Here is a 20517-nt window from a genome sequence, read left to right on the forward strand (position 1 = left end):
GACTGGCCAGCTCTGAAGTTAACTTTCTCTCTCTCTCTCTCTCTCTCTCTCTCTCTCTCTCTCTCTGTATGTGTGTGTGTGTGTGTCTGTGTGTGTATAACATTTTATTTATTTAATTATGTTTTAAATTTTTTTCAACTTTTAAATTGAATTTTCAGCAACACCAGATACACATAACAAATACAAAAGACAGTAAGGTCTCTCACATGAAGCAGAAGAAAATGCAAACATTTCAATATAGTGAACATTAAAAAAAAAACATAGCTGAGGGGTACAACAATGAAATATATTTCAAAGAACATTTCAGTTTAAAATAAATGACCTAAGTTTTGATGGCCTTTGGATTTGTTGGTCCATTAAGTGCTCCAAAGTTTCAGATCATTCATAAATATTCATAAATGGGTATTATACGTGACCACTTATATGATATTTAGCATACAAAATAAAAAAGTTCAGACTGAATATATACGCAAAATAAAAATGAAATATTTTTAATAAATAAGAAGTCACTAAATCTTTTCTAAATGTATGTATATTTCATGACCATTTAAATTTATATATTTTTTATATATAATAACGGCTAACCTGCATAATAAAATATGAAATATATCAAATTAAAATAAAATATGTAAATAAATTAAGTAAATATAAATGTGATAAATATTGTTGAAACTGCTCATTTTCTGAAGAGATTCAAGGATTCAAGAATTTCAAGGATTTAAGGAACTTTATTGTCATACCAGCTCACATTTACATGTTTGTGGTACGAAATTAGAGCTGAGGTCCCGGTTTGAGCCATAAGAAGGAGGGCAATAAGTGAAATAAAATAAGACATGAAAAAAAATAGAAATATAGGCTAAATATAAATAGAATATAAGCTAAATACAATAGAATATAAACAGCCAAATTTTAAATAAAAATAACAGTAAACACTAAAGAGCCCAGTTTGCATGTGCAGCCTAGATAAATATGTGCAAGTATGTATGTGCATGAGGTAGTGATAGTCCAAAGTATAACATTTCTGATATTAATATTAATGATATTGCACTTGTATGGACAGCAGGTAAACATGTAAACATGTGGACAGGTAAAGTGTTTGCAGTGCAGGTCTGTTTGTCGGAGTGGGGGGGTGGATTCAGTTGGGGTGGGGATGGGGGAGGTGGGGGCAGGGCAGCAGGTGGGGAAGTGGGGTGGGGAAGGGTGGGGGGGAGTCTACAAGGCATGGCAAGAGTTCAGCAGTCTGACAGCTTCAGGGAAGAAGCTGTTCCTGAACCTGGTGGTCTTGCTCCTTATGCATCTCAGCCGCCTGCCTGAGGGGAGGGGTTGGAAAAGTCCATGTGCTGGATGGGTGGAGTCCTTCATGATGCGGAGGGCCCTCCCCCTGCATCGTGCTGTGTAGAGGTCTGAGGTGGTGGGAAGGCTGCTCCCCATAGTCCTCTGTGCAGCCTTTACCACCCTCTGCAGAGCCCTCCTCTCAGCGGCGGTGCAGTTGCCGTGCCACACGGTGATGCAGGTGCAGAGGACGCTCTCCACCGCGCAGTGGTAGAAGCTCCTCAGAACAGCGCTCCCTAGTCCGGCTCGCCGCAGCTTCCTAAGGAAGTAGAGGCGCTGGTGGGCTTTCCTGACCAGCTGGGAAGTGTTGGTGTTCCAGGTGAGGTCCTCGGTTATGTGCACACCCATGTACCTGTAGCTGGTGACCACCTCCACAGCTACTCCTCCGATGTGCAGGGGAGGAGTATCCTAGGAGCTTATCCTTCCTGAAGTCCACCACCATCTCCTTGGTCTTCTTCACATTGATGCAGAGGTTGTTTTCTCTGCACCACTGCACCAGGTGTTCCACCTCCACTCTGTATTCCGACTCATCGTTGTTGTTGATGCGTCCCACAACCGCTGTGTCATCTGCAAACTTCACTATATGACAGCTGGGATGTCTCGCCGAGCAGTCATATGTCAGCAGAGTGAACAGGAGGGGGCTCGGCACACAGCCCTGAGGAGAGCTGGTGCTGAGGGTGATGGAGGAGGAGGTGGAGTTATGGATCCTGACAGTCTGAGGTCTGTTGGTCAGAAAGTCCAGGACCCAGTTCCCCAGTGTGTTACTCAGACCAAGGGTGGAGAGCTTCTGCACCAGTGTCTGTGGGATGATGGTGTTGAAGGCAGAGGAGAAGTCCAGGAAGAGCAGGCGGGCGTATGAGTTTCTGCTGTCCAGGTGGGTGAGGGTTGTGTGGACCACTGATGAGATGGCGTCACCAGTGGAGCGGTTCTTTCTGTATGCATACTGATGTGGGTCCACGGTGACGTTGATGGAGTCTTTGATGTGGGCCATAACCAGCCTCTCGAAGCACTTCATGACTACCGGGGTCAGGGCTATGGGTCGGTAGTCATTCAGGCCTGTCACTGTGGGACACTTTGGGACGGGGACAATGGTTGCAGTCTTTAGACAGGTGGGAACAGATGCCAGCGACAGTGAGGTGTTGAAGATGTCCGTCAGCACCTCAGCCAGCTGGTGTGCGCAGTCTTTCAGTACACGCCCTGGGATGTTGTCTGGGCCAGCAGCTTTGCGGGGGTTAATTCCTTTAAGGGTCTTCCTCACATCAGCAGTGGACACACAGAGGGGCGTGTCACCAGGTGGTGGTGTTAGTCTATTGCAGGGAGGGGGGGAGTCAGGGTCCTCAAAGCGAGCGTAAAACCTGTTTAGTTTGTCTGGCAGGGAGGGGTCCTTTGGACATTGTGCATCCTTGGTGTTGTAGTCTGTGATGCACTTCATGCCCATCCACATGCTCCGGGGGTCGTTGGAGGTGAGGTGACCCTGAATCTTCTGAACGTATGCGGCTTTGGCCCTCTTGACACCCACCGTCAGATCTTTTCTCGCCGTTCTTAGTGCTGATGCCTCACCTGCCCTGAACGCAGCATCCCTGGTTTTCAGCAGAGCTCTCACCTCAGCATTCAACTAGGGTTTCTGGTTTGGATAGCAGGTAACTGTCCTGGTGGTGGTGACATCATCAGTACACTTGGAGATGAAGCCGAGGACGGAGGAGGTGTAGTCCTCCAGGTCCACCTCTCCCTCACACATAGCTGCCTCTCTGAAGACCTGCCAGTCTGTGCACTGGAAGCAGTCCTGGAGCACAGAGGCTGCATCACTGGGCCACACAGTGACAGTCTTCTTTGTTGGCCTGATCCGACTCAGCAGGGGGGGGTAAGCTGGTGCCAGCAGGATGGAGATGTGGTCAGAGAGGCCAAGATGGGGGCGAGGAAGAGCTCTGTATGCACCACGTATGTTTGTGTACACACAGTCCAGAGTGTTGTCCCCTCGTGTGGGAATGGTGACGTGCTGGTAAAACCTGGGCAGAGTGTCCGTCAGTTTCCAGGTTGTTCATAATGTTTCTGTTTATTAAATGCAAACCTCTTGATAATAATTGTTCTAAAACAAAGGAAGAAATTTGGAGTCGTCGTACCTTATTATACTGTTAACCAATTAAATGGTCTTTTAAAATTAAAATGTGGTGAAATGTAAATAAAAATATAAACTGACACTTGGTTACTTGGCTAAAAACATTAAAAAAAATAAAAATAAAATAAGTTGGCAAAAAGTTTGAGAAGCACTGCTATAGTGTGAGAAATGCTTGATGTTTGAAGTGTTATTGAATAAATTCTAATAACATTATATTGAAATTTACCCCTGGCATAAATATTATTTAACTTTATGTTCATGTTATTTTATTTCATGAGTGGGAGAAGAGTAGAAGTACAGCCGCAGATATGAACACCTTATGATGCAGATTTCTTTCTTTCTTTCTTTCTTTCTTTCTTTCTTTCTTTCTTTCTTTCTTTCTTTCTTTCTTTCTTTCTTTCTTTCTTTCTTTCTTTCTTTCTTTCGTAATACGTTTTACGTTTTTACAATAAACATATGACGTTATAACGGGTCGAATTTTTTTATTTGTGTGACAGCTCCCCCCCCACCCCCCCACCCCCTTTTTTTTTTTTTTCCATTTGTGAAACCGCCGAAACAGGGCAGGGGGATTTGGGGACTGTCCGCTGTGGTTTTTTATCCAGGAGACCACATTTCAGGTTCAGTTCGTTTGTTAGGACACGTTTAGAGGATCCTGGAGCCAAAGGTTTAAAGAAGAAGTTTTACTACAGGAAGAGGTGAGAATGTGTCTGCGTTTCCGTCTTGACTCTGCTCGGACATCGTATCTGTGACGTCTGCGTTTTTTTCCACTGCATGTGAGGCAGACATGTTTGTTAACAACGGAACTACGCTGTTTCAAAAGCCAGTTCAACGGCAGCGATGTACCGCGTTAACTGACGGATTCAAGCTGAGGCACAAATCCTTATTTTAGTTCAGTAACCATGGTGACAGAGTAACGCTTGTAACGTTCGTCATTGTGTTATAATCAGCTAAACGTGCCCGATTGACTGTAAACAAAGGTATCATGCGCATATTTATGTACAACGCTTGTAGTTTACAGCAGATTGTATTTTTAAAAGTTCAAAGTTGTAAAAATAAAAATAAATTAACACAATAAATGTCAGAAATAATCAGGAATAAACTTTAATCTGTTTCCCAGCGCCGTCGTTTCACGCACGTGCTGTTTGTTTTTATTATTGTTCATTTGAAGGGGGCGGGGCTTTTATCTGTGTTGATCTTCTGCACCGAAACAGACGGTTGATCCGCAAACTGACGTAGATACACGTGACAGAGAAGGTGTTTTCCGAAATGATGATCCATTATGTTTGTAATTGTGATTTGTTAAAAACATTTTCTTTTCAGTTTATGTTAAAAACTGTGGATTATTTAACTGCCAGTACCCAAACAGTGAAGAAGCAACATGCATGAACTTGTTCTTTGATGCTTTTGTTCGTAGTTTTTGGCACGCCACCATTTTATTAAAATCCTGGATCTGAAACACCTTTGATAACATGTAACACGGACTGCTGGAAAAAAGCCTGAGATAAACATCAAGTTAGAGTGTGATACTAACAGTCATCTGCAGAGGACAATAACATCTAGTTCAGCATAAACAATCCTACTAAAACTACTGCAGATGAATGAGAAGGTGTTTGTAATGTGTTAAGCACTTATGATCCATTCAGGAGAACAAATTTGCAGAGATTATTCTGTTACAGTGAAAAGATCTTTTGTCCTTCAAAAGGGTCAATAAATTTGATTAGAAAAATAAATGTGCTTCAGCTGCTGCTGTAAAAATGGCTGAGGGGAGAAAGAGGAAGAAAATGGGCTCTTCTTCATCCCGCTCTTCCTCTTCATCGTCCAAAGATCCACTCAGCTCCCCCAGTGAGCTGCCACACAGGTAATGTTACACCTGCATGTTATTCTCATGCAGCATTCAGGTGTGGTTACACAATGCTAAGGAGGAAAGACATCAGCAGTTATTATTATGGAGAAACAATTGCTGCTGCTCATCTATCTGGGAAGGCTTCGTGGTCTTCATCATGCATCATGTTTCACTGAGAAAGATTAAAAATGAAAAACATAAAAGACTGTCAGTCTTACATGCTTATTCTCCTCAGCATGGTAAATGTTAAAGTTCATGACAGCACAGTTAGAAATAGACTGAACAGGCTTGTTTGGAAGAACTACCAGGAAAAACCTGTTCTCTCTAGAAAGAACATGGCAGCACAGCTTTGGAACACAAAAGAAGCAGCTGTACACCTGATAAAACCTCTGTTACCTTTTTCTCAGTGGCTTGAAGAATCTGGATTAGATTGAAAAGACGTCATTCGTGTAATTTTCTCATGAGCCAGCAGAGGGCGTCCAAACATGTGTAATGGTGAATAAAGAGTCATGAAGTGGTGGGACATTTTAAACACCTTGGTTGGTTTTTGGCTCTTGCTTAACATTTAGGGAACGTGTAAAGAAAGTTGCAAATACAATTAAGTATGAATGATTGAGCTTCCATTACATACAAGCGTCTGTTACTACAGAGTCAGCCGCAGCTTATATGCACGCTGCTATACAACCTGCTCACATACAACTGCAATCACATAACAACCCATCAGGTCTCTCTAAAAAACAAATAAAATCATAGATAGAAAACCTCATAATTTCCACCACTGTGACATTTTAGAAATAAAATAAAACTTTCTTAATTTTGACAGTTATCAAATTTTCTTGGACACATGTTCTGAGATTTAATATTCTATAAAAAAAAAAAAAAAACTGTCATTTGGACAGATGTTTGGTCAGAATGTGCAGCAGCATGTTGGGAGAAAACCAAACTCATCATATCAGCACAAACACCTCCAAGTATTCCCTCGTTTCCAGGCTGTCGTAACACTCAGACGGGATGTGTCATTAGTTACTATCACACCTCTGCTGCCCCTCAGTGAGTTTCCAGAAATTCAACCAATCAGACACTTCCCCATAAATATTCTTGTTTTTAGGAAGATGCTTCCCCCAGGGAAAAAACTTCCCTGTGTTCCCCAAATAATCTAGAGATTAAGATTAAATGTGTGAAAAAGATCATGGCAGGTCCATTATAAATAATAACACAACGTGATGTACTTTGTTGTTTACATGAGGTCTGTCTTATTTAAAAAAATCTTACATGTATGTTTTCTTTTTCATGACTGTATCAGTGTATCACTGTCTTATCTTAACAGTTCCCTGGGGAGTGTATCTGGCTCTGGAGGTCCCTCATGTGAATCTTTGAAGAGTGATGGTTCCATGAGTCACCCACTCAGCTTTAGGAAGTCACCAAGGTAATTCCACATTTTGTTCAGTGTAATCTAAAATATCTTCCATGAACTCATGAAATCAGTAAATGAGTAAATACAAAGATGTGTTAAAAGAACTATGTTTCTAGTTCACAGCTTAGTGGAAGTAAACTTGGAGCTTCCACCACTCAGACTATGATGAGTGATTCATCAGTATTAGTTAACCTGGATGTAGTTAGTTTAAATTCTGCAGGAACCCTCAGACTGAATGTGCTTCTTCAGTCATCGTCACACCTCTGTTGGTCTCTCAGCACGTTTCCAAGAGTTTAATTAATCAGAAGACACTTCCCTACAAATATTCTCAAAAAGATTCTTCCCTCAGAAGAAAGCTTCTCCTTGTTCTAAAATAATCACAAAATATTCAGAGTTGTGATGGATGCAAAGCTGATCTTTAGATACAAAATATTAAGAATTAAATGTGTGGAAATGATCATGGCAGGTCCATTATAAATAATCATACAATGTTTTGTACTCTGTTGTTTATAGAAGGTTGTGTTTGATATCAAGACATTATTAGGAGCAGATTTTTTCATTTATATCTTAATTAGTAAAATCTTAAATATTTTTTCATGACTGTATCAGTGTATCACTGTCTTCTCTTAACAGTTTGTGGAGGAGTGTATCTGAGTCTGAAAGTCCCACATGTGAATCTTTGAAGAGTGATGATTCCATGGGTCACCCACTCAGCTTTAGGAAGTCACCAAGGTAATTCCACATGTTGTTCAGTATAAATTAAAATATCTTCCATGAACTCATGAAATCTGTAGATGAGTAAATACAAAGATGTGTGAAAAGAACTATGTTTCTAGTTTACAGTTTAGAGGAACTGAACCTGGAGCTTCCACCACCGAGTCTATGATGAGTGATTCACCACAGCATCAGCCAGATAACTTAGATATTAAAAAGATCCAAAGGTAAATTTATTGTTTTATAATGTGTGACGTCACAAGATAATCCTGAAGAGTTTTAGTCTAACAAACATGCAGCTTAACAATATGATCAGTCAGTTTATTTAAAATTGCCTGTAAAATGTATGAAGTCTATTTGTGTCCAGGATTTATCCTACAAGACCCTGAATTTTGGGGGAATAGCTTTGAATGCCTTAAAAATTACACTTCAATAAGGTGTCTCTACAGAGCTTCTGTCGGGATTAATACAAAATTTGCTTGGCCACTTAAAGTGTAGATGATTTGGTTTGCTGTGGCTCAGCAAGTTAGAGCGGTCGGCTTGTAGCCTGAGGGTTGCTGGTTCAATCCTCGGCCAAGTCAAGTTCATGTTGAGGTGTCCTTGGGCAAGACACCATACCCCTAATTCCTCCTCATGGGTCGTAGTTGAGCGCCTTGCATGGCAGCTTCCGCCATCAGTGTGTGAATGTGATGTATGATGTTCTATTCTATTCTATTCTACAGTCATTTAGCAGACGCTTTTATCCAAAGCGATAAAAGCGATCCAAAGCGTTTACAAAGATGTAAAACGCTTTGGGTATCATTCCAGGTAAAGTAAAGTGCTATATAAATACAGACCATTTACATTAATCCTTATTGTCTGTCTCAACCAGCTATTGAGAAGTTTTGCCACATCATGATGCTGCCACCACTGTGCTTCATTGTAGGAACGAGTTACTGAGTTCTATCCAAACCAGCAGAATCTGCTGTTTTTGTAAACAATGTTTTTGGTGTTTTTGTCAAGACAGAAGTTTCTCTTATTTTCAAAGTCTTGATTACCAGTTAGAACCATAATATTTCTGTTTTTAAAAAACAAAAATCAATAGTATTTTTGTTTATCATGATATATTGCTTTTATACAGTGCTATATTAATGCCTTTCGCTTCCCACATTTCCACATACAGGAAAATATAGTTTTCTGGAAGGCTGCGTGTTTTGTTGACACAACACTGGCCAACCCCCAGAGTTAGGAGCCTTTTTATGTTTAAATGATTCAGAGATCATTATTCAGGGGCTCAGCAAAGATTCTTCTTAAAATGATCAAGTTCAAGAACTGCAGTGAAAATGAGTGAAAAAGCAACCAATGCCCAAAGGAAGTGTTTGAAAGACCTTCAGAAAGCCTGGAGAAGTATTACTGTAGACGACTTTAAAAGATTATAATAACTGCTTAAAATATAAAGTAATGAGGGGTGGCTCTAGACCAGCCTTTCTCAAACCGGTTATCATAAGATAAATTCAGGAGGTCATCAACAGAAAAAAAAACAACAAACAAACAACAGCAAAAAAAACTGAATTTTTATCAGGGCTGTCAAGATTAATGCGTTAATACAAACAGATTAATCAGTGAAATTAACACGTTATTTTTTAATGCATTAATTTATAAACTAATCTATTATTCATGCCATTTCAGAAATCCATATTTTGCATTATCTGGGCGAGAGAAGCTGATTTTTGGCATGTAGGCTTCTTGAGTTCTTGTTTCCGAGGGGATTCCCGAGCAGAACGTTCCTCCTGCTCTGGTGCCTGAGGAAGTTACCACTCTTTAAATATCCTGTGGCTCACCAGAACTGTCCCATCTCCTCCGTCCTTGGGTCTCCCGCCATGCACGTGTGGTGTCCTTTCCTCCTTGGACACTCTGAGATGTCCTGCATCGCTGGCTTCTATCAATTCACTTCTTTCATCTGAATCTGGTTTAATTAGTACATTCACAGTTCCCCAAACAAAGCAGACTTTCCAAGCAAACAGACTTGAATTCAAATACAAAGAGCTGGTGTGAATATGTTTTAAATGCAAGTATGTGCTCTACCTTACCCCTAACATTCATTAGGGGGCGCCAGAGGGCAAAAATGAGCAAAAGCTCTGTAGTGTTGGTTTAAGATTAGCTTCCTATAACAGACACATTTACATGATTTTGATTGACACTTACTAGACAAAACAAATGTGATGTTTATCCATCCTTCAGCCACCCAACAAGATGTTCAGCATGTGAAGAAGTGAGAGAGACAACCCAGCTCACCAGTGGACACTGGACATGCCAAGAGTGTGTAGGATCAGACTGGGACCAGTCTGCTTCACCACCAGGCTGTTCCTGTCCAAAGTGTGGAAAGAAACCTAAAATGAAATCTGGTAAGTTTTTAAAACACTTTTACCATGATAATTTTATAAAATGTAAAAATCTAAAAAGAATCATTTCCTCCTTTGATTAATAAGGAATCCTAAATTGAACTGTATTTAACATAAGATGAGATCAGATAAGATAAGATGTATTGCAAGATGTATATCAACTTACTAAACTGAAGGTTTTTGTGACTGCAGCAGTTTAGGAGTGAAAATGGATGAAGGCTCACACAAGAGCTTCAAACTAGTTCATATTCTGAATGGAGGATGAGGGTTAAGAGGTTTCAAAAGTATTCACTTTCATTACTCAGATAAAAGTATAGATACTAGCATTTAAAAAGACTTCTGCAGAAGTTGAAGCATCAACTCAAGTGTTTTTCTCAAGTAAAAGTGTAAAAGTTCTGGTTTCAAAACTGTTTAGAGTATGAAAATAAAAGTAGTCTAAGGGCGTAAAAAGTCTTTAAAGACATTAACTTAGGCTGAGCCACAGGGGCCTATCGTGCACTATCCCATCTCCCAATAAAATATTGTTCTAAAGGCCATAATGACTATAATTTTATATTTAAATGTTAATGTTGAAAATTTTGGGATCGTATAGGCTACCTGTTCTCTTGAGTCTCTGCCACAATCATCTTTGTACCAGGCTATGTAGGTCTGCTTTGTCCTTGCTGGACTGAAATGTGATTTATTTCATGCGCACGTGAGCTGGATCACCTACAAACATGTAGGGCATCAGAATGGTAAATGTTTTATACTTCTCATCCAACCACAATCAAATTCACTCTGCAGATGGTGTGATTTATCTGGATAGGTTTTGTGTGTGTGTGTGTGTGTGTGTGTGTGTGTGTGTGTGTGTGTGTGTGTGTGTGTGTGTGTGTGTGTGTGTGTGTGTGTGTGTTTTTTTTTTTAAACAGTGTCAAGCTGGAATGAAACAAGATAACTCAAATCTCTACTTATGTAAGGCAAAAAAGTATTTGTACTTTGTAACTTGACACCTCTGGCATTGGTTGTTACTTTCTGTCCTAGATAGGTTGTAGAAAAGGTGGACCTTTATGCAGTTTTTACCAGTGTAAAAACTGCACATTATACTGCATATCCTCATGTCCCATGGAGACAAATAAACACATGAATACAGATAAATAAATAAATTGTTCTGAATTTAAACTGCATCTGCATTTATGACCAAGGGCTACACAGCAGGTTGGTCATCTGTTGTGAACAAACAGTGCTGTTTGTCTGAAAAGATGTTAGCATGTTTTAGTTAGCTAGCTAAACTAGCTAGACTCCACTGACAACAGAAAATGTCAAAAACCCAGAATGTTAACAAAACATGTTAACCTACAACATCAAATATAACAAAGCAAAGTCAGCTTTGCTTTTAAGTGATTTGTCAATGATTTTGTAGTTTTGTTCTCAACAGGCGTTCTCGTACAGAAGCACGATGCTGCCACCAATATTAATAATTTGTTTTCTCATTTAAGTGGCAGCGTCTGTACAAACTATTTTAATTCTGTTGCATCCCATTTTTTTCTTTTGATTTTAATGTTTTTGGCTCAATAGTTACAGCCATGCATTTTGTTGTTACAGGTGATGATCATCATTTAAAAACAAAGAAGAATCATAAAGAAGCAATGCAGAAGAAGCTTAGGTTGACATCTGAAGGTAATGGAGACCAACATAGTCCCCTGAGAAGCATCTACACAACTCTCTACACCATTAAAGGAGAGAGTGAAGAGTTATCTAGAGAACACGAGCTCAGACACCTTAAAATTAGATTAGAAAAACAGACATCGTTTAACACCTCAGTCAACCTCAGTGACATCTTTAAATCATCACTGAACCAAGAGAAACCCTCCCGGACGGTCTTGACGAAGGGAGTTGCAGGCATTGGAAAATCTTTCTGTGTACAGAAGTTCATTCTTGACTGGGCTGAGGACGAGGAAAACCAGGATGTTGACTTTGTTTTCTGCTTTGCTCTCCGAGAGTTGAATTTGATTTCAACTAAGAAAAGCCTGCACAAGCTGCTGACTGAGTTCCACCCTGCTGTCAGCCACCTGAAAGAGTCAGAAGATTTATTGAAAAGCAAGACTATAGTGATCTTAGATGGCCTGGATGAAAGCAGACTTCAGCTAGACTTTGAAAACGTTAAGAAAGTAACGTCCCTCAAGGACGTAACATCTGTGGGTAATCTCCTTGTAAACCTCATTCAGGGTAACCTTCTTCCTGATGCTTATCTCTGGATAACTTCCCGTCCAGCAGCAGCCAGTCAGATCCCTGCAGAGTATGTCCACATGGTAACAGAGATAAGAGGGTTCACTGAGCCACAAAAAGTGGAATATTTTAAAAAGAGATTTAGTCGTGACTTGAATCTTTGTGAGAGAATCGTGTCACATATTCAGTCTTCACAGAGTCTTGACATCATGTGCCAGATCCCGATCTTCTGCTGGATTTCTGCCGTCTTATTTCAGGAGGTTTTTGGAGAAGAAGAAACTGAGATTCCTCAAACTCTGACAGAGATGATGGCACATTTCCTGTTTGCTCAGACTAAACGCAGAAGCAGAAAATATGACAAGAAGATTGAGAAGAAGAAAGAGAAACTCTTGGAGACACACAGAGAATTTCTTCTGAAACTTGGCAAGCTTGCTTTTGTCCATCTTCAGGAAAATAATCTCATCTTCTATGAAGAAGACCTGGAAGGCTGTAGTATTAACACTGAAGAAGCATTGGTCTACTCTGGATTTTTCAACACAGTTCTTAGGGAAGAAGAAGTTTTCTCCAAGAAAAGAGTTTTCTTCTTTGTGCATCTGACTGTTCAGGAGTTCTTTGCAGCTCTTTATGTTTATGAATGTTTCACAACCAAGAACTATGTAGGTCTCAGCAGGTTCCTTAATCTAAAGGATGAAGAACATGCTTTACTTGATCTTCTTAAGATGACAGTTAACAAAGTGTTGGAGAAGAAGAATGGACACTTGGACTTTTTCCTGCGATTCCTCCTTGGCCTGATGGTTGAAGCCAACCAGAGAGTCCTTAAGGGTCTGTTGACTCCATTGGACCCAAACCAAGAAGTAGACAAGAAAATCTTGAATTACCTCAGATCCATTCAGAGGAAAACCTTGTCCCCAGACAGCTGCATTAACATTTTCCAGACCATGGTGGAGATGAGGGACCACAAAGTCAAAGATGAGATTCAGGAATATCTCAAACTATCAGATCGTTCGAAAACAGAGTTGACCCCCCTTCACTGCTCTGCGCTGGCCTACATGCTGCAGATCTCAAAGGATGAACTAGATGAGCTGGACTTGAAGAGTTACAACACATCAGAGGAAGGCCGGAGGAGGCTGATACCAGCTGTGAGGTGCAGCAGGAAAGCTGTGTGAGTTTCCTTTAACTTTTTTATCAGACAACTTTATTCCAGCATTTATTAAACCCCAGAGTAAGTTCATACAATCTTAACTGGATTTCTATTAAAGGATTGTTGCACATGGGACAAATCCTCCATGATAATGTGTACAGTGGAAAGTTTGGACACATCTCAACATAAACAGTTAAAAAAAAGAAAAAAACAACCTTTTTTGCCATTAAAGAACAAAGCACTAATTTCCAAGAAGTTGAGACAAAGTAAAATTTAAATAAAACAAAATTCAATGATTTGCAAATCCCATATTTTATTCCCAGTAAAAGATAAATAAATGTCAGATGTTGAAAATGGGACATTTTACCATTTCATGGAAAGTATGAGCTCATTTTGAAATGTGATGGCAGCAACACAAAAAAAGCTGGACCAGGGGGAAAAAAGGCTGGAAAAGTAAATCAAAAACAACTGGAGCAGTATTTGACAACCAAACAGGTTAACTTGCAACAAGTTACTAACATGAGAGGTAGAATTGTGAAGACTTTGAAGACAATGATAATTATTTTCAACGCACCCAAAGCACTTTACATCTAATCCATTATTTATTCACTCCTCATTCATGCTTGGTGATGGTAAGCTTCATGAGTAGCCAGCTACCGTGGACCAGTCCGATGGAAACGTGGCATCCAATCCTCTCTGACCACCACAGAACAGTTCACCCTGAAATCTACAAATGCAGGTTAAAGCTCTACCATGCAAAGAAGAAGCCAGATGTAAACAGGATCCAGGAACACCACCAACTTCTATAGACCAAAGTAGAAAACTGTTCTGTGGTCAGATGGATAAAAATGTTAGATTTCTTTTGGAAACCTTGGACAGCGTGTCCTGCAGACTAAAGAGGAGAGGGAGCATCCAGCTTGTTATCAGTGGACTGGTGAAAAGCTGCATCTCTGATGGTATGGGGGTTGCATTAGTGTCCATTGGGTGTGCAGCTTTCACATCTATGAAGCTCCATCAATGCTGAAAAGTACATGGAGGTTTTAGAGCAACATCTGCTCCCATCCAGACAACGTCTCTTTCAGGGAAGGCCTTGCAGATTTCAGCAAGACAGTGCTGAACCACATCTTGCATCCATCACAGCAGCATGGCTTCACAGGAGGAGAGTCCAGCTGCTGAACTGGTCTGCCTGCAGTCCAGACATTTCACCAACAGAAAACATTTTGAGCATCATGAAGCCAATAATCCACCAACCAAGGTCCATGACTGTTGAGCAGCTAGAATCTTGCATCAGACCAGAATGGGAGAACATTCCTCTCTTATAACTCCAACAACTGGTCTCCTCACTTCCCAGATGTTTACAGACAGTTGTTAAAAGAAGTAGAGATGCTACACAATGCTAATCTGGAACCACTTTTTACAGATGTGTTGCAGAGGTTAGGTGATCTGATGCAGCACTACAGTACAGATGATAATCAAACTGGAGACAGACTGTATGTGTTGGTGTGTCCAGACCTTTGACTGCTACTGTATATATAATTCTTTGAAAAACACCAGATTATAATCCCTTAATCCTGACTCAGGTTAAAGGACTGCAAAGTGACTGAAGAGTGGGTTAATCACCTGGCCTTTGGTCTCAAGTTCCCATTCTCATGTCTACAAGATCTGGACCTGAGTAACAACGACCTGAGAGATTCAGGAGTGAAGCTTCTGTGTGATGGCCTGTCAAATCGGTGCTGCAGACTCCAGATCCTGAGGTACCTACAACATGTTTGTACAAATATGTCAGAACACCAACAAACTTTTATGTCGAATTCCTTCAGTAACAGAACCTCCACAACACCACCATAAGCTGTGTTCATCATTCACAGTTTTTCTACACGTCACCTGTGATGAAGCTCTACAAAGATTCTTCTAGCTGCGCTCTGAAAAATCAAACTCTCTGTTCTCAGGCTGTCTGGGTGTATGGTGACAGAGGAAGGCTGTACTCATCTGGTCTCGGCTCTGCGGTCCAACCCCTCCCATCTGACAGAGCTGGACCTGAGCTACAACCATCCAGGGGAATCAGGAGAAAAGATGCTGTCTGAGCTCAGAGAAAATCACCAATACAAACTCAACATACTCCAGTAATCACAATATTTTCCCTGTCTGATTCACTGTACGCTAGACACCACAGTATTTTCGCCTCTGGTCTGAAAGTCTTCTCCTTTTCTGATTGGCTGGTGAGGAGTTTGATGTTGAACATCTTGAAAAGGGAAAACACAACATTCAGTATTCATCACTTTATTCAATCACTGTGAACATAAAATAGATTTATAACAATCATTCCTCTTTTCTCCTTTCTGTCCACAGTTTTAAATGTGGTGGAAGTCATCGATTGAAACCAGGATTCAAAAAATGTAAGTACTCCCAGAAAGTAAGTATAAGTACAGTTTAACAAGAATCAACCAATCAACCAATCGATCAATCGATCAATCAATCAATCAATCAATCAATCAATCAATCAATCAATCAATCAATCAATCAATCAATCAATCAATCAATCAATCAATCAGCCTTCCTGCTGTCTTCCTTCCTTCCTTTCTAAAGCAATTAAAGTTGCTCATAAGATCTGAATCTTTCAAACCAGCTTGATCTTATTAAAGGATCAATATTCTGGATTTAGTGACATCTAGTGGTGAAATTGAAGGTAGCAACACATTCAGTATCTCTCACTTCACCCTTCCTTTCCAAGAGTCCAGGTCGGGTCTAGAACACATTTGATGGAAGGGGTGAGGGGGTTGGGCACATGCAGGGGCTCCGTATGTGGGGGCGGGAGTTAGGAAGGTTCCAAGGGCCCAGGACTTGATAGGGGCTGCAAGGGTAAAATGTATAAGAAAATTATTAAACCTTCATTAGAAATTATATATAAATTTTTCAAAGATAATAAAAAAATATAGCAGTAAAATGACTTACCTCTATGTTCTTGCTTGTTTTTCAACAGCTAAACAAAAAATTAATATTGATATTGACCAAACCACCCCCATGAAAGTGCATGAAATGGTTTGGTCCTGTCTCGGTGCACGAGTTCTATCATCAGCAGTGGTTTAGAAGAAGCAGAGCCATTTATTAGAGAGACAAAAAAAATGGTGCCAATACGTGACCCTGTTTTTCTCCAGGGAAGGTGTGTTGCCTCTATAGTTTTTGAGTGGTTCTATTCTATTCTATTCTATAGTCATTTGACAGATGCTTTTCTCCAAAGTGACTTAGATCTGAGAGTAGGAACAATCCAAGTAAGAATTCAAACAAGATGGGATATCATAATTAAGTGGTAGTCAGACTGCTTTGAGTCCAGTTGAACCCGGGTGTTGCCATGTAGTGCTAGAGGCAGTGCTTTTTTCCCTTTCTTTTCTTTTCCTATAATAGTCCTTTGTCTAATTACAAGATCACAATCTCATCATCACACAATGTCATCTTGGGCATAAGTGCAGTTGAGTCAAAGAGCTGGACAAATCTTTCTAACTTATTCCGACGAGTAGAAGACTCATGTTAAGCTAAGTGTGGAAATGCTCCTTAAACAAGTGAGTCTTTAGTTTACTCTAAAAGTGGATAAGGACTCTGCCGATCAGAGTTTGGTAGATTGTTCCACCACCAGGAAACAACAGAGGAAAAAAGTCTAGCTACAGATTTGGCGCCATATTGTGGTGGGAGCACTAGGCGTCGTTCACTGGCAGATTGTAACTGTCGAGAGGGAGTGTAGCTCTGGATTAAGGAGTGGAGGTAGACCAGAGCCGTTTGGGTTATTGTTTTGTAAGCCAGAAGCAGAGCTTTGAATTTGATGTGCACTACAACTGGAAGCCAGTGGAGAGCGATTAGCTGCCGATTGACATGAGCTCTTTTGGGCTGGTTGAAGACCAGACGTGCTGCTGTGTTCTGGATCATCTGCAGAGGTTTAACTGAACATACAGGCAGGCCTGCCAGTAAAGAGTTGCAGTAGTCAATGCGTGAAATGACCAGAGCCTGGACCAGGAAATTGTGCCATGTGTTCAGTCAGGTAGGGTCTGATCCTCCCAATGTTGTAAAAAGCAAATTGGCAGGATAGGGCAAGGGGGCCCTAAACTCCTGGCAGCACCCCTGGGCACATGACAGTGAAACCTTTTTAGAAAGAGTCTACATATCGAAAATAATTAAATGATCAATATATTGGGGTGTGAGCCATTTCGTCATGATTGCTTTCCTTATTGCAACGCTCAATAACACAGAAAAATATTTTAACTTGTTTACAGATATTGAGAAGCTCCTCCCAGTGAAACATGATTTAAATAGCAGCTATAACAGCCCACTGCTGCACTAGTGAGGTGTTTTGTTAGTGAGGTAGCTGCTTTGTTTATGACGCGCTGGGCGGCTCATGTTGTACCTGTTGTTTTCGTGTTCAGTTCAGTCCAAGACTTCGTCATGTTTTCAATATTACCAGTTTATTGCTTCTTGACAGATGAATAGCAAACAACGTCCAACTCTTGCGATCCCACAGGTTACATTACGACAGCGTTCGTACACACTCCGCCACAGCAAGTCAAAAATCTGTGGCCCTTTCGGGTCGACACCTAAACTCAACCTGTTGTCACCTTCACTACATACATGAAGCCACAGCACCATCTAGTGACCAAAACAAAAAGAAATAAAATACATATTTGACTACAGTAGCAACTGTGTTCAATAGTTTTACATAAATGAGTATCCAGAACGTTTCTTTATGAACAGTCCCTTTTGGTCCCATATTTGAAACGTGCATCAATCTTATTTTTGTTAAAAGTCTTTGGCATAGTTCATTCCCAATATACATTAATAATAATTCATGCCATTCAATAAATTGTTTTTCATTGTATTTAATAGGAAGTGTGTGGAATATGTGTAATATTGTAGGCTAAATTTGCATTTTTATTGACTCTAAGTTCCATTTTTGTGTCTTTCCTTATCTTTGGGCCAAAAGGAGGGAAATTTAAAGCCTTTTTTTTTTTTTAATTCTTTGGGAATATACATTACTAAATTTTTAAATGATCCAAATGCCAATTTATTTTAAAGTAAGTCTCTGCTAAAGTGGTATGACCATTATGAAGCCAAAAATAAAATGATATAGTTCATATTCAGCTATATCATCGTACCAGCCTACAGGTGAAGACTTTTTATAAATCTCTGTGAAACTCATAGACAGTTAAAATTTCAAAGAGGGTAAAATCCTAAATAATTTACAGTTCATATGACCCAAATAGCATCATGTTGTTGTTTTTTTACCTCCAGATGCCTGTCGGGTCACTTTGGACCCCAACACAGCACACAAGAACCTGCTTCTCTCAGACGGGAACAGAAAGGTGACCTGGGTGGAAGACGAGCAGCCATATCCTCGTCACGTGGAAAGATTCGATCTCTGTCGTCAGGTGTTGTGTGAGCAGGGCCTTAAAGAGAGATGCTACTTTGAGGTGGAGCAGGGGGAACCCTTCAGCATCGGGTTAACATACAGAAGCATTGTCAGAAAGGGGGAGTCTGATGACTGCAAGCTGGGGCACAATGACAAGTCTTGGTGTCTGAGTTGCTCTAAGGAGGGTTGTTATGTTCAGCATGGTGATCAGAAGATCTGTGTCACATCTTTAGGTGCACGCACCAGGCGTGTTGGAGTGTATTTGGATTGGGAGGCTGGTGTTCTGTCCTTCTACAAAGTTTCCTCTGACAGTCTCATCCAGCTTCACACCTTCAATGCAAACTTCAGCGAGCCTCTCTATCCAGCTGCTGAACTCCACCCTCATACATCTGCTGTGTTCAGTTAGCTGATGTAAGTTCATTTGAACAGATAAAGATTTGCAGATTCAGACACATCAGATGAAGATTGTTCAACAGTTGTTCACTCATCTGAATGTAGGAGCTTTTTGTCTGCGTAGTGAGCTCAGATTTTATACTCTTATAAAAATGGCCAGCCTGTTGCTGGGCAGAGAAAACAAAGGACAGTTGTAGATTTTTTCTGTATTTTCCCAGAGCAGTCTTTCCTTGGATGCAGATGTTTTCATCTTCTATGACAAGTCTGACCTTGGGCAGCAGACAGTGAGGCACAACTGAGTCGACTAATGAACGTGTTGCTTTTGTGCTTTTACTTTACAAAATATTTCATGTTTGAGTTTACTCATATTTCCAGATTTCTGTACGTTTTTATTTGTAACATTTGTGAGAACGACATATTTGTTTTTATAGTAGCTTTATATATTTTCTACAGAAGACAAGTTTCAGAGTATTGTTAGGAAAGACTTGTGGAAAAGCAGCCCAGGTCAAAATAATGAAGAGTAAAGGCATTACAAGCCAAAATTCAGATAACTTTTCGGAAATCTAGTCAGAAGTTTCAGAAAATTTTCAGAAACTTTGGATCATCTTTACCAAAAAGGGCTAAAAAAACAAAAAACAAAACCCAAAATACATTTATTTTATTATTATTATTTTTAATCAAAGTAAGAGCTGTAATATGATCAATATGAGATAGATTATTTGTACTGTGAGTTTGGTAGCACTACAACATGTCATATTGTAGTTATTGAATATTTTCCTTTAATATTTTTACAGTGTTACAGTTTGCAGACGGTCCCTGCCCAGTCTGCACCAGCAGGCTCTGCATAGGGTTCATGCAAGTCTCCCAACTCGTTATGATGAAAATACGATTGTAGCTTGCAGTCTACGTTACTGTGACTGTGGTGTTGTGTCGGTTTTGTAGAAAAATGTTCCGTTGATGAGTTATTAACTCATGAAAGCCGAATCTGTGAATATCTTTCTAACTTTACCGAAGTGTTAAAATCTTCTGCAGGTGAAAATTGGACTTAAAATTACACATTTTATCCACACGGTCTTACATGGGCTATGTTTTTCTGTCATTTTAAATTCAGTTCACGTGAGTCAAAGTTTTATTTACAGCAGAAAATTTTGACATACATTTGCGCTCGTTCTCACATTGTATTCTACAAGTTTTCACATCAAATCTACAAGTTTGTGAATGTTGGCACATTTTCACCTTCATAGCACATAAACTGCAGGTGGTCTGAACAGTTAATGCTGGAAATACAAAGCAGCTGTCATGGAGCCAGGACCCGAGACCAGGACCATGAGGAAGAAGACAGATGGAAGAAGGAACCAGGACTAAAACAACTGAACGTGCTGCAAAAACAGGACGTTTTATGCATGCACAAAAAAAAAAAAAAAAAAAAGCGAAATTCAGTGTCGGGTAGAAAAGCAGAGAAAGAAAAACCTACTGATTATACAGGTCGACAAAAACTTCGCTGTTAAACCTTTTGGAGTCAAATATCCTCAAACGGTCATAGATTTTTTTAAAGCAGATAAACATACTAGATGTTTTGTATAAAA

General features: G+C 40.1%; 1 protein-coding gene across 6 annotated transcripts; it reads left to right on the forward strand.

Annotated features, from left to right (window-relative positions):
- The first annotated feature begins 4009 nt into the window (after window positions 1-4009).
- LOC121639717 (NLR family CARD domain-containing protein 3-like) lies at window positions 4010-20499 on the forward strand. Of its 6 annotated transcripts, none has more exons than XM_041985162.1 (11): window positions 4010-4143; window positions 5189-5306; window positions 6619-6717; window positions 7339-7437; window positions 7542-7646; window positions 9640-9803; window positions 11382-13167; window positions 14727-14900; window positions 15096-15269; window positions 15496-15542; window positions 18421-20499. In XM_041985162.1, the coding sequence occupies exons 2-11, from the start codon at window positions 5203-5205 to the stop codon at window positions 18942-18944; spliced, it is 3276 nt and encodes a 1091-aa protein (XP_041841096.1). In that variant the 5' UTR covers window positions 4010-4143; window positions 5189-5202; the 3' UTR covers window positions 18945-20499. The 6 variants fall into 6 exon arrangements, with proteins under 6 accessions (XP_041841096.1, XP_041841102.1, XP_041841100.1 ...); XM_041985166.1 differs by lacking the exon at window positions 4010-4143 and adding an exon at window positions 4150-4221; XM_041985167.1 differs by lacking the exon at window positions 4010-4143 and adding an exon at window positions 4246-4311 and having other exon boundaries at window positions 5187-5306.
- The last annotated feature ends 18 nt before the right edge of the window (window positions 20500-20517 follow it).

This window comes from Melanotaenia boesemani, chromosome 5, assembly GCF_017639745.1.
Source record: "Melanotaenia boesemani isolate fMelBoe1 chromosome 5, fMelBoe1.pri, whole genome shotgun sequence".
NCBI lineage: Eukaryota > Metazoa > Chordata > Actinopteri > Atheriniformes > Melanotaeniidae > Melanotaenia > Melanotaenia boesemani.